We start from the raw sequence: 14,749 nt of genomic DNA, 5'->3' as shown, positions 1-14,749 counted from the left end.
CAATTTTAAGGGCTGGGGTATGAACGTTTGGACAGTATTTATTGTGGGACATTAGAGCACATCAGACATATCGAATTGCATTCTGAATACGAAGAATGTCATTCTGATATCAAATAATTTTGATTTTTGAAATTCGCAATTTAATACACATTTTATGGCAAATCATTAAAATTGATATTTTTGATATTTAACAGTACTTGAAGTAAACTTTATAAATCTGATGATTTATACTTAAAGTGTATGTAGGTGGGATGAAAAGCCGACGATCAATTGAAAATTCTGACCTTTCGTATTGAAGATATGGATTTTTTTCCACAAAACACCAAAAAAAATAGGTCTTTTGGGAAAAAAAATCAATATCTTCAATATGAAAGGTCAAAATTTTCAATTGACCGTCGGCTTTTCCTCCCTGCTACATACACTTTAAGAATATGTCATTAGATTTATATAATTTATTTCGAGGACTGTTATATATCAACAAATTTGAAAAATATCAAATTTTTATAATTTGTCATAAAATTTGTATTATATTGTGATTTTCAAAAATGAAAATTATTGATATCAGAAAGACATGCTTCGTATTCAGAATGCAATTCGATAGGTCTGAGGTGCTCTCATGTCCTACAAAAAATACTGTCGAAACGCAATAAACGCTCATTTTAGATCCCTTAAGGCAATTTGAAGCTAAAATGATCCAAGTATGAACCGTTGAATTGGACAAATGCGCGCGAAACGCGCGAAAATTTGCAATTCGAATTAGCGACTTTAGCTCCCATATTGAACTTATTGAAACAAACTCTGTGCGAAGCGCGGCAAAATTGCCAATTTTAACATGTTTAAGGTAAATGATCAAATAATAAACTGAAGGGCACAAAGCGCGCGAAAATTTGCATTTTGTGTTCCCATGATTAAGCTGAACTCCCCCGATTTCTCGAAGGTTTATATCGAGGATGATCATTTTGGCAAAAGCAAACAGTAAATTCAACTGAAATATTAGAGCGTGTGCTTCAAAGGCTATCTTGTATTTTTTTTAAATGTACGTCTCTTTTCTTTGTATGCAAAGAAAAGAGACCGCAGTGGTGTTAGTGGGCCCGTAAAAACCAAAGAAAAGATACCATAGGCTCGTTAAGGAAAGAAAAGAAACCTTAGTGAGTATGTAAAAAAGCTTAATAAAGCAAAGAAAAGATACCTTAATACACCCATAAAAAAAGAATAAAGAGACCTCGGAGGGCCCGTAAAAAGCAAAGAAGAGATACGTTACCCCTAATGGACAAGAAAAGTGGTCTATGGTCCGTATAAAATTATAATAAAGCAAACAAAAAGAATATGCCTTAATAATATTACAAGGTATCTTTTCTTTACCTTTTGCCCCTAAGGTCCCTTTTCTTTGCTTTTACTGCCCCATAGTAAAGTATGTTTTCTTCACTTTTAACGGGCCCCCTAGGACCCCGGGGTAACGCACCCGGCTGCCCCCCCCCCCCCTTGTCGGCGGCACTGAGGAGGACGCCCTCACTGATTTTTTAAAATTCATTTTTTACACGATTATATTGTACTTTATTAAACCAATATAAGACTCTAGGTGCTGTAGTTTTGTCAAAATCCGAGATTTTGAATAAAACGATGGAACCGGCGTTTTATTATTATGATGGAATTATTAGTCGAACGCATACACGATGTTCATAGCACACAGTACGTACACGGCGTGCGGAACGGTGATCTACACAACAAATGGTCGTACCACAACATGACCGAAGGAGTGGTACGTATTGGCGACATATGCGTTGGTAGTAAATTCAAATTTTCTTGGCTTTGCCGTAGTTGTTCGGCTCAAAAATAAAAGGGGATATATCTGACAGTAAAACCTAACATTTTATGGCAAAGAAATGCTAATCTATTTTGTATGAAAATGTTATAATATGGCTTTAAGTGATGCCAAGGTGCATAATTTGTCGGCAAATTGTATAAAAAGTTGCATACAAATTTCATTACAAAAGATTAAACACTCTTCATGAACTAAATGTCTATAGTGGTCAACTTTTAAGTTCAGGTAATTTTTCTGTAGGGATGGCAAAGGTCAATTGTTTGAACACTTTTGCTTGTTGCCATGCTTACAGGCAATTCTTAGTTTTAGGTAGTTTCCAGTCAATTTCGGGGTAAAAAAAGGTGATATTTACCCTATTTTGACGTTCTAATTGCAGCAATGCGTGTCTTTCTTGATGATTTCCAACACGTCATCGATGACATAGCCGGGGCAATGTACATGTACAATGTGCATGCGTATAGCATGCAAAAAGTTGGTATTTTACACTATTTTGGCCCATAATTAGGGTGAATTTTGGAGGGAAACATGCTCATTGCCCCTGTTTTTTTCCTTTGCCTTCCCAATTTTCTCTAATCAGGGGTACTACTGCTCTGCTTATAGCAAACTCATGTAACAGGTGTCCTTCAGTATGTGTTTTACTTTTTCCACTCAAACTTAATTGGCTTTCTGAAAGATTTTATGACAAACACTTATTTACAATGATGTTGCTAATAATTTTGTTTGCTACCCAATATTTATTTTGTTGCACAGGTTTTCTAACCATGTTGACCTCAAAAGTGTAATGTTACATTCAATTCATAAAATTAAGGATGGGAACCAATAGACATGGAAAAATATGTTGCTACTGGTAACAAATAGATACATTCCTGAAGTAAGTACAATTTAAGCAAAATACAATTTAAGACCACTGGTAACAATAACATACTGTCTCACTGATGTCTGTGACATTTTGTTTAATGCATCATTTTAAATAAACAGTACAATTTTCTTGTTACAATAACAATGTCTACACATGGTGTTATTTTTGTTAATCTGGGGCCAAATTCTCATAACAATATCATAAGATTACTTTGTAGTTTGATATCAATGTATACATGTTGTTTTCAATATTGCATCTGCAAAACTTGGAAATGGTTAGGAAGCAGTTTCTTTGTTCCAAGCACAAATGTGAGAAAGAGTGCAACAGATATTACACAGTCAATCTACTTTCAGGGATAAGAATAAAATTCCTGCTTTTAGCACTGATCAAAGTACAGTGCATACACAACAGAGAAAGACCATGTCTCATAAATCCTATTTACCTGACAAAGTTAGGTGGTAGAACCCGAGTTAAAATCTGTTAAATTCTTATGAGCTGTAAGTAATGATATAGTTTACCATACTTTTTCTTCAAAATGCAAAACATCACACAATGTTTATTTTGGAAAAGATTCATACTATAGCCACACCTGTTGTAAAGCTTTCTTTTCTGATTCCCTTTATGAGTTGAAGATCTCGTTTTAAAATAATAAATAGCTTCATAAATTTTGAATGAAGTATGCAGACAGACATGATATGTATACTATTTTCTTCTTGGCAAGGCAGTGATATAATTGCACCGAGGCAGTTGTGTCGTTCGGCTCACACAAATATGTAGCGTGTTTAAAATGTGTGGAAGTGTATGCCAGCAATTTGATCAAATGCTCGCAATTTGAAGCTTTACCCAACGAAATATGCACTGACATCACTGCTTCACCAAGGAGAAATATGGTATAGCTCTGACATTTATTTAATAGCCTTGGAGGAGTTTGATATCAAATGCTTCAAAAATCTGCAATAGAGGAAAATCTGGAAAGTTATAGTTGCATTAATGGCTACATCTATTTATCCTTGCATACTAATTACAAAAGCAAAGAACCAGATCAGGTTCGCAAAATCAGATCTGGGTTTGAATTACGGTCAAAGGTTAATAATATATGTGCCATTTGTAATGGTAACTTTTTCTCATGTAAGAAGGTAGTTCTGTAGTTCTGTAGACCTGTAATCCTGCCATAAGTGTGGTAGCACTTTGACCGCTGTATGCCCAATTACGAATGCTTTCAATCTATTTTCATCTTAAAATTCAGCAGCATTTCACATATGTGAATTGTTGGTACGGAAATGACTTAATATTTAGTTTCTATGAAACATTCAATGTTACATGGAGCTCTTACACAAAGAGTATTAACAAATGCACAGTCTTTATTTTTTCTCTTCATCCTTCTTCTTCTTTTCATCTTTTTTCTGTTCCTCTGTTTGTTGAGGTAAAGTATCCAGTACATTACGAATAGCTTCACTAGATGGATCAACACCTGGTAGGTTTTGTAGAACACTCTGTAGGAAAGCTGGATCTGACATTACCTCTGAGAAATCTTCACCTTCGGCAGCCTGTTAGGGAGGAGAAAATTGATAGATGTGATTACAAATAGTGCAACATCAATTCATTTCATTACATCATGTTCACATTTTTGGTGTGTATTTCAAATGCTATGGTTAATATTATCAAATTCTATGACATTCCATGTCACATAATAGGGAATACCAGTGTTACACTTTCTTCCTTGTAAGCGATATTTCTATGGTTCTATTTTGACAGGTGGAATTTCACACTTTAATGGGAGAGATTGCCGAATAGAGCGCAACTCTACTAGTCTTATTACAAGACTACCCTACCCCAACCCTAACCCTAAACTCCGTATACGAGGACTAGACTCAAGTCTAGCAAGTTGCACCCTATACGGTAATTGTACCCTTTAATGGAATCAGGAATGTTCATTTTTGCAAACCAACCTGATCATGTGATAGAGAGGGTTTATGATCATTAAGACCACCCTCTACACATAAATTTGTTTTTGCCACACAAGCTGAAATTTAAATGATTGGACATTTTTTGTTGTGTTACTTAAGGACTCGGATAGCGACATTTTCAAATATTTTTGTGGGACCTGAGAGCATATCAGACATATGGAATTGCATTTTGAGAATGAGGAATGTCCTTCTGATATCAAATAATTTTGATATTTGAAATTTGCGATATAATATACATTTTATGGCAAATTATTAAAAATTTATAGTTTTGAAATTTAACAGAGCTTGAAGTTAATTGTATAAATCTAATGATATGTCCTTAAAGTGTATGTAGCTGGGATGAAAAGCCGTCCATCATATGAAAATTTTGACCTTTCGTATTGAAGAGATAGAATTTTTTCCCCCAAAACAATCAAAAAATGTAAGTCTTTTGGGGTTAAAATGTATATCTTCAATATGAAAGGTCCAAATTTTCGGCTTTTCATCCCAGCTACATACACTTTAAGTACATATCATTACATTTAGAAAGTTTACTTTGAGGACTGTTAAATATCAAAAATTTGAAAAAATCTAAATTATTTGATATCAGCAGGACATTCCTCGTATTCAGAATACAATTTGATGTCTGATTTGCTCACAGGTCCCGCAAAAAATACTGTGCGAATGTAGCTATCCAATTCCTTAAAGGAATTTATGTGATCTCTATTTCCTTGCGCACAGCCTACAACAAATGGTGCCATTTTGACATGTTTAGTGCACCTGCAGTGGCAAATCACTTAGCTTGGATGTTTTTGACTTTTTTATATCTACACCTACCTTTGTCTCTGTGCCTTCTGCTGCCGGTGTGTCAGTCTCCATCGGAGTTTCTTTAGCACCCTCAGCGGTAGCCGCAGCAGCAGCAGCTTCTGGAAATAAAACATGTGTTCTATAAGGTAAGTATTTGGGATCAATTTCAAATTCTACCCTGTAAATATATCTGTCTCAATCACATACACTTACAGAATTACCGACAGGGCTGGATCTGAACTTTTTTTGGCACTAGCCAGTCAGCGGTGTAACTAGAGAAATTTTATAAGCCCAAAATATTTCCGGAAATAATGTTACAATAAAAGCAAAAAAGAAGACGATAGACGATAATCTAGTAAGTTTAATACATGTAGCAGTTGTTAACATTTAGGTATTTAGGCGTATAGTGAATCCAGCACCTTTTGCGACAGTTAATGTAAGTTAATTTCATTCCATATGCTTCTACAACTTTTGGATAGAATTAAAATAGCTCTATGATGTCATCTGATCTATTGCTAAAGATTCATCTTCAAGGTGCAGAATTCAACAGCTTTTTCCCATGGTTTTACCAAATTGTTTCAGAAGATTGTGCATAAAGAGACACATGTAGCAGCCGACAAATGCATTGTTTTGATTTGGATGTACACAATATGTCAAGCATTCCACTGGTCTCTTTTCACTTTATCATAGGGAATAAAAAAAATTCAAAAAATTGATTTAAACCAAAAAAAAATCCAAATTAAATAAAGAAAATGTAATTTTTTACATTTTTATAAGAAAAAAAAAATCAGCAACCCTGATGAAAAGTAAAAAGTGTATTGCTCCTTGACCTCCTAGTAGTGTACTGGTAATGAAACACTTCATGGTAAATATCTACCTTCATCAGCTTGTAATGACATCTGCATGGCATATGCTATCTGTTCTTCTTCCGTCATGGCACTGAAATCTGGCATGGGAGCCTCCTGGGATGCACTGCTGGCTGGCTGCATGGACATAGCTAGGGCCTGCTCCAGCATGGCTTCATCTGAGTCTGTGAAGAAAAGAAGAATGAGTCAAAAGTATGTACTCATACATCTTTGTATCTGAATCCTATTAAGCAATGAATGATGTCACAACTTAAATCTAAAACCTGACCTGGAATAGCTTGTAAACCGACATTTTGATCCAAGCAATTTTAAAATGGCCATTATTAGGTGATTTATCACAGCAATATTTATTTCATGAGTAGGTCCAAATTTATTTCCCTACCTTCTCACTTGACTAACAAAGTGTGTGACATTACCCGTCACCTCTAAAATACACGAGTAAAATAATAAAACAAAAACCAGAACAATATTGGGCTTCATTCAACAAAGGATATAACTAGTTCCCACTATTTGGGAATATCAATTTAACATTTGAACAACACAAAACTACAGCAAATATTACATACCAGTTGGTTGAGCAACAGGTTTTTGTGCTTCACTTTCACCAGCAGGTGCGTCACCTTCTTTACGGGTACCTTCTTCTTGTCTCTGCCGCTGCTCCTCCATGGATATTCTCAAAGCCTAAAAAATTAGGATATTAACTTAGTTCAAACTGTAATATTTCATGAGCACAAGGTTAAAAGTATTGCCTTACTTAAAAAGAGGAAAAGCACTGAAATATGCTCAAAATGGGCTGAAAATGAAAGAAAAAGCTAAAATTTTTCCTCCAAAATAGAGGAATTCAGCTTAAAAGAGCAGATTTCACACGTCTGCTAATACTATTTGTTTCAGCCTATTTCACAACTTCCTGAACTTAATCTGGTGCAAGACAAAGACTGATTGGGGAAGGGCAACAAAGTAAAACATGAAACCATTAAAATCTCAGCAATAATTACCATAGCCAGCTCAGGATCACTAGATGGGTCAAATCCAAAGTCAAATTCTCCACCTGATCCTGGTAGTCCTGGCATTGCACCAGATCCATCTTCTCCAACTATAATGGGTGATTGACGAAGTGCATCAGATAGCATAGTACCCGGTGGAATGGTTACAAGGTGGGAGCTGAAAAGGAGCAAATCAACATTACTTTTGTTTATACAAATGGGGGACTGAATTCAGTGCAAGATGTGTTTGTATCAGTTAGAAGTTGTGATGCAGTACTCATAATGGGCTATTCCATTTAAAATCCACACTAACCCTGTGGACTATTTAGCTGAAGTCATCCACAGAGGGAGTATGAGTTTTGAATAGAATAGACAACAGGGTAACTTCCATTTGAAATACTCACTCCAGTTGTGGATGATATAGGTAAAGCCATAATACAGGTGGAGTATGTGTTTCAAAATGATTAACTCTAACCAATTACATTTGAAAAACATACTCCCCCTGTGGAAGATATTTCCAAAATCTTCCACAGGGGTAGTGTGTATTTTAAATGGAATAGCCCAATCTACCTGTGATGGATTGCGACACACAGTAAGCCTGAGGATAATCAGGGTTACATTTTATGTTGTGTATTGAAATTTGTCTGTTCACTCTATGACAAATGTGTTTACATTATTCATGCCTCTAGATCAGGCTTCCTCAAATAGATTTGTTGAAGCGCCACATGAAATAAAAGAAAACTGTAAAGCGCCACTCAATGTGATTTAGCACCGCCGGTGGGAGTCAGAGGGGGTGTACCCCATCTGAAGCTATTCTGTCGGTCCAGCTTCTAGTCTTGGGCACAAGCTTCACGTGGCTCACGGTTTGTAATGAACGACAGAAACCGGCTGTGAAGGAGACTAGTCACTCCAGACTGGAGTGGCAACATCGTCAATTTCGGAAAAACAACACTCGACCATGGACTTTAATTGTCGGTTTGTCATTATATAAAACGATAAATCAAGTAAGTAACTTCCTCTCTGAAAACTTAGAAACTTGTTTGATACCACTGACTATTTGCGATCGAAATATACACAACACCAATGACAGAAATCATCAAGAAAAACATCGAACCAAGGACTTGTTTTCACTCAAAATCATCAACCGGAAGTGACGTGGCACGGACCGACAGAATAGATTTTTTGAAATTTGAGGTGCAAATGATATCATTTGGTGCAACATTTTGTACTATTTTAGCCTGTCTTTACCAGGATAACATGGGAATCGCATTGTTTAATGTTGAAATGTCGAATATTGGAGATATTCCTGATGGATGAAGTTTGATCGAAGGGTTTGATTTGATTAAATTTTTATTTAATTGAGAAGCCACGGCGCGCCGCTATTTGCGGACCCTGCTCTAGATTTTATATTAATACATCAACATAAATTAATAAAAAGATGTGTAGCTTTAAGGGGGTACTACACCCCTGACCAATTTTGTGCCTATTTTTGCATTTTTTCTCAAAAATCATAGTGCATTGGTGACAAGTAAGATTTGTATATTATAGTGTCAAGGCTTGCACTGGACATTCTGCTTCTCAAGGTAAGTAGTTATTGATTTATCGATCAAATATTGGTTTTCCCTCATTTTGGACTGTAACTCCACAACTGTTGTTTGTGCTGAAATAAAGTTTCCAGTGCAGTAGTTGTAGTCCTTGCCCTATAATATACATATCTTACTTGTCCCCAATGCGCTATAATTTTTGAGAAAAATGCAAAAATAGGCTCAAAATTGGGCAGGGGTGTAGTACCCCCTTAATATGTACCTTGTTCCTTCACTTCCATTGATGGTGTTAATAAATGTAGTAAGCTTTTCTGTGTTAGCATTCTGCAAACAAAGGAAAGACAATCATAGCAATATCATTTGCGAGTCAATTACTAGCATATGCGATGCGATCAAGCTAAGTGAGTCGGTCGTTGAGTAAATTCAAAATTAAGTTTTAAATTTCATTGTAAGGACCATTTTCAGAGCATAATTTCAAAGAAAACTCCATCACAATTGGACTTACGGTTCTAAAGTTTTGGTCATTTAATGTTGCTTCGAACAATAAAATACAAAAGAAGCTGAATTTACTATTAATATTGCTATCTCAAAATCAATATTGGTGACAAATGACTCATGAAGCTTGATCACATCATTTTCTTAAGTCCATAAATAGATTCATCAGGTTAGCAGAAAATCATTTAATTTTTCAAAACCAAGTAGATTCTTCATTAACCTGACAGTTTCAAACATCACAGCTCTCTACAGGCCAAAGTTTGTCCGGTAGGTGTTGAGACATGGTTCAACACTCTGAGGAAGAATGTTGACCATTAAGTTCAAAACTGTCAGGTTAGTGCTACTTGGTTTTGAAAAATGAACTTTGTAAATTGATCACATTATATATTACAACAGAATGAATTCAATATGCAGGTGTCTAATACCTTTACATACAACATATTACTTGGTTTTAACATATTAGATGGCCTTTGTGAAAGCAGTGCATTTGACTATTGATCTTGGCTACTCATTGTAAAACAGTACACAAACAATATACTAATTAATAAAATAAATATAAAAATATTAAAACATTAAAACATTCCAGACAAATGCGCTTGCACCAGTTGCGAAAAGTCCAAAAGTTTGTTCACTGCTATATAAATGTTTGAACTATTTGGGGTAAAATAGAAATATAAAAGAACTTACCTCTTCCCCAAAATTGACAATATCGACATTCACTTTCTCCTTTTTCAATTTCTTGGCAAGCTTCACCAGCTGAAACAGAACAGCAGAGGGAAATTAAGCAACATATTGATTTAATCATAGTGCTTACACTTCATTGTGGCAGTGATAAAACTGTACGTTCAAATCATAGCAACATGAATTACTGCTGTGCACTACTTACTGAAAGGACTAATACCTCTTTCTATCAATTTATTAATATCATTCAAGATTTCACCAAGGTATACTTCTTTTGAAAATAGCATTGAAACACTACAAAAATCATGTTCTTTCCTGTTCAATATTTAACTAGCATTTTGATGTCTTAGTACTTTTGTATAGTATGTCTTATTTGTGTGCTAATTTCTCCAGCTGATATAGTTCCGCATGCAAGCATTTTATGAAGCAAATTGGTATTTTCATCATTTAAGTCAAAGATGTGGCTGGCTACTAATAAATGAAGCACTTACATCTTTTTCATCATGGTCTATGGGACTTCCAACGAAAGCGATGATTCTCATTCTGTGATTTTTACCCTGTCTGTGTTTGAGTGACAACTGTTGAAAAAAAGAAGACACATTCCTATTATAAAATTTCAGGATATTACAGTTTTATTATAAATAATAGTAATGAGCAAACCATTCAGCATTAAAACATGTAAAGAGCCCACTGAACTCATCATAAACAATCACATTGCTCAGTAATTCTCAGTAATTGTAAAAAAATGAAAACCGTTTTCTAAAGAAATGGAAACATCTTTATCTAACATGTACTTATCCCTACATCTAAGAGAGATCCCTACATCTAGGAGGCTTCAAAGTATTTTTTCACAACTTAAAAAAATACATGGGACCAGTACTAACTTTGGTGAGCGAAGTGAGCTGAAAATATATTGAGCTGGCCCCCTCCTGGAAAACCTGCTGGAGGCTTCATATATGTCTGGCTGTACCACCTTGTTACCAATTATTACACTCAAGGCTTATATTAAGCAGGAACCAGGCTTTTTCTTTTTTCATGGTTTCCAAGTTTTGGCTCCTGTTGTGTCCAATATTTTAAACTACAAACCATAGGACCAGGAGCCATATTTGGGACCAGAAGTTCATTTAAGCTGGTCCATACTTAATATAAGGATTGTACACCCTTCAATACTGGTCTCAAAAATAGGTTATTGTGTTTACTTACATGTGCTACTTTGATTCCAGTCATGAAGTTCATTTCACCATTGGGCTGGACTTGGTGTAGAGTGGCCAAGATTCGACCAGCATCAGTTGTTAGGGTGTTTAAAACTTTGGCACTGTATGTGGAGAAAATTAGAACAGAAAAAAAGGTGTTAATGTGAACAACACATTATGATAAATCAATGATACTACAGTAAAATTGATTTGTACAGGTCTAGAATGGGCTATTCCAGAAATTAATGATACCCCCTACAGAAAATATTGGGAATTCCCAGGGCAAACTTTTGCCTAAAAAGAATTGAGAATTCCAAAAAGTAGCACTGCAAAAACTGACAATTTTTGTTTGATTCCCATGTCTCCTATTTCTGAATAAACATGGCCCTCTTTTTGTAGACAAAACTGGTAAATAATTTGGGATTCCCATAGAGGGTGTACCATTAATTTCTGGAATAGCTTTTGGTCAGCTTTTCATCCCAGCTACATACACTTTAAGTATGGTACCGTACATAGCATTAGATTTGTAAAGTCTACCTTGTTTACTTTTGAGGACTGTTAAATGTCAATTTTTAATAATTTGCCATAAAATTTGTAATATCGCAAATTTCAAAAAGACATCAGAAAGACATTCCTCGTATTCGGAATGTAATTTGGTGCGTCTGGTGTGCTCTCAGGTCCCACAAAAAATACTGTGCAAAGGTGGGTGACTGAGCCCTTAACTTTCAAATAGCAAATAAAAAGAGAGCACATGACAGAACAGGGCTAGGATGTCAAACATACATTAATTTTTTTAATATACATTCAAAACATATTGACTTACTTTGTGAGAGCAATGAGTCCTACATTGTTTTCAGGATTGGATCTGGTTTTACTCATGCATACTAGATTGACAGCATCTTGCTGGGCTTGAATACGTGTAGGGATAAAATCCCCATTACGCATGAACTCACTGGTGTCAACACTGGAAAAAGATAACAAATGAGTATATAGATGGTAATTAATAACAAACTGAATGAGTAAATAAAATTATAAATGAGACACTTCTTTTTCATGTCAAGAAAGGCATCCTAATTCTGACATACATGCAATCGTTATCGATACAGTTTTTGAAGTCGATATGTCGGAAGCAAATTATTCGATGTTTTTTTCAATGTTTATATTAGAACCACAGAATAGGCCCCAACATAACAAAATGACCCTGCAAAGTAACTTCACACTTTGTATACTTGTTTACAATGCCTTTCGGGGGGACCATCTGGAGGGGTTTGAGACGACATTATGGCTCAGCAAGTAATTGGGAGACGGTAATTTGGGATAATCTAAGCATGTGTGCCATATCGTTTGTGTATCGATACTACCATTGAGTGTAGCGACATGTTGGAAGTCTATGAATTTTCTGACTATCGATAGGCCTACTTTGGACAATCGATAACAGGCCTAAATTTGTTTTTAGAAGATCAGTGGTGACATTTATTGCAAAGCAATGCATTCTGTGATGTTTAAATTGGGATTAAAGTTATTTTTGATGAGTCAACTCAAACTGTATCAAGTTTTAGAGCAAAGCCAAAGGTTCTTGCAGTTTGCTCACAACGTCTAGCCACAAATTTGCTCACCGATCGCTTCACATTCAAGGCTAGAGACCATTGCATTCAAAATCTAGTCAGATTCACTGAAGCATGACACAGTGTAGGCCTAAAGCAATGGAAGTTCAGAAGTAAACTCAACCAATCACAACGGATGATTGCATCAAAAATGTTGCTAAAATTGCACAATTTTATACTGTTCAAAATAGGCAAATATACCGGTACTCAAAAGATACAGTGACTCATTGAGACGAAACAACTTGCATCCAAATTTCAACATTAACACAAATACACAATAACATCCGTTGCAAAAATTGTTGACGCTGTCCAACCAAAAAACAATAGCAACATAGGCCTACTCTAGTGTCGAATGCATAACTATCGTGTGCAAATTCAAAGCTTACGAGTTCTTGAGTTTAAACTTGCAGTGCCAGTTGCAACAGATTATAGGTATGAAAGGCAAACCTCCCGACTCAGTTAACACATTTGCTAGTCAGTCAGCCAAATTGGCCCAAACTGGGGCCCAAAGTGCCCAAACACAACACACAGACCTCAACCAAGACAGAGGCCGCCACCACCTCCCCAAGACCTACGGAAGGCTTCTGGAGTCACATAGATCGATATCACAAGATCGATCACGTGACTCCACCGCTAACGCCTACCAGCAGTCACAACAGCTGAAGAAGTGAACTCGGATGAGTCACGAAAATTTCTGAGTGAGTTTTCATTTTGCTTGTGTGAATTAGTTTAAAAGTTTCAAATAATTACAACACATAGAATTTAGAAAATTTTTCAAGGAAACCTAATATGTTGTCTATACATGTATGTACTTCACTTGACCCAAATATTATGATTTATTTTTGTGATGAGATAATCGCACATGGAATTTTAGAGGGATTTTGATAGCAGTTCCACATAGAAAAGCTGCTCTATCGTGATACTATGCTGTTTTGTTTTTTAATTGATGCATTTAAAGTCATGAAAGTTGGCTGAATATTTTTGATGAAAGTCAAACTTTTGATAAGATGTAACTTTGTTATGGAAAGTGCTATGACAAAACGGTTATAGTTTTGGCTTTCTTTACTCAAGGGCTTTAATTTGATATATAAAATGTGGTTTGATGGCAAATTTGAATTCACCTTTCATAATCAACTGCAATGCAATAAACTTGACAAGCGCATATTTTAAGCATCACATATTTACTGCGTTGGAAGCACTTGTCTCTGATTGGCTGTGGAGGCGATCTGCTGTTGCCAAATGGAAATTTATGAATGAACTGTGCACTGTACGCGTCATTAACTCCGAATTTGCAACATCACGGTAGTCGCGCTCGTCAAACAAAGCCTCAAAGGCAAAGCAAAGGTTTACTACAGATTAAAAAATTAAGAGATCAAAAAAAGTTGGAAGTGCAATTTTATTTGACTCAAATAAAAATTGCACTTCCAACTTTTTTGCCGTGCATTGGATTTGTTTACTTCCAAACTTTTCATTTCATATCAACTTCCATAACTTCACACGGTATCTTGTTCAAATCCTTCAATTCATGATGTACATCTTGGTGCAAGTCTGCTGAATTATGCAGCTTTTCCGCAAATTTGCATGGTCATGCTTGTTCAATGCCGCATAAAAAGCTATGTATTCGATTTTTTGAAACAAAAATATCAACCACATAGAAAGAAAACTAGCACTCTCATTTAATCTTCTCTTATAAAAAAATCTCAATCCCAATAACAGTAATTTTATCAAAAACTTACCACACCACGGTACTCTCGAGAACCATCTTCGGATTTTTTAATGTTTCACTGATGAAAATGTACGCTAGCGGTGATTGGCTGGAAAATCAATATTATTGGAGCTTGCCATTCTTTTAGCCAATCACGAAGTTCGTTTCATTTCATTGTAAGTATCGCAGCTAATTATAGTACATATCCCACCATGCACTATTACAACCGGAAGTAAACAACAGC

General features: G+C 35.6%; 1 protein-coding gene across 1 annotated transcript; it reads right to left on the bottom strand.

The window, feature by feature from the left end:
- Positions 1-2,744: 2,744 nt before the first annotated feature.
- Positions 2,745-14,687, bottom strand: LOC140153377 (26S proteasome non-ATPase regulatory subunit 4-like). Its single transcript, XM_072176119.1, has 11 exons — positions 14,537-14,687; positions 12,020-12,160; positions 11,207-11,318; positions 10,495-10,581; positions 10,010-10,078; positions 9,090-9,151; positions 7,296-7,461; positions 6,867-6,981; positions 6,312-6,464; positions 5,465-5,553; positions 2,745-4,228 (listed from the first exon to the last, which is right to left on the bottom strand). The coding sequence occupies exons 1-11, from the start codon at positions 14,560-14,562 to the stop codon at positions 4,043-4,045; spliced, it is 1,206 nt and encodes a 401-aa protein (XP_072032220.1). The 5' UTR covers positions 14,563-14,687; the 3' UTR covers positions 2,745-4,042.
- Positions 14,688-14,749: the final 62 nt, after the last annotated feature.

This window comes from Amphiura filiformis, chromosome 1 (assembly GCF_039555335.1).
Source record: "Amphiura filiformis chromosome 1, Afil_fr2py, whole genome shotgun sequence".
In the NCBI taxonomy this organism is placed as follows: domain Eukaryota; kingdom Metazoa; phylum Echinodermata; class Ophiuroidea; order Amphilepidida; family Amphiuridae; genus Amphiura; species Amphiura filiformis.
The sequence above is the reverse complement of the archived record's forward strand: the minus strand, read 5'-3'. Positions and strand labels throughout refer to the sequence as shown.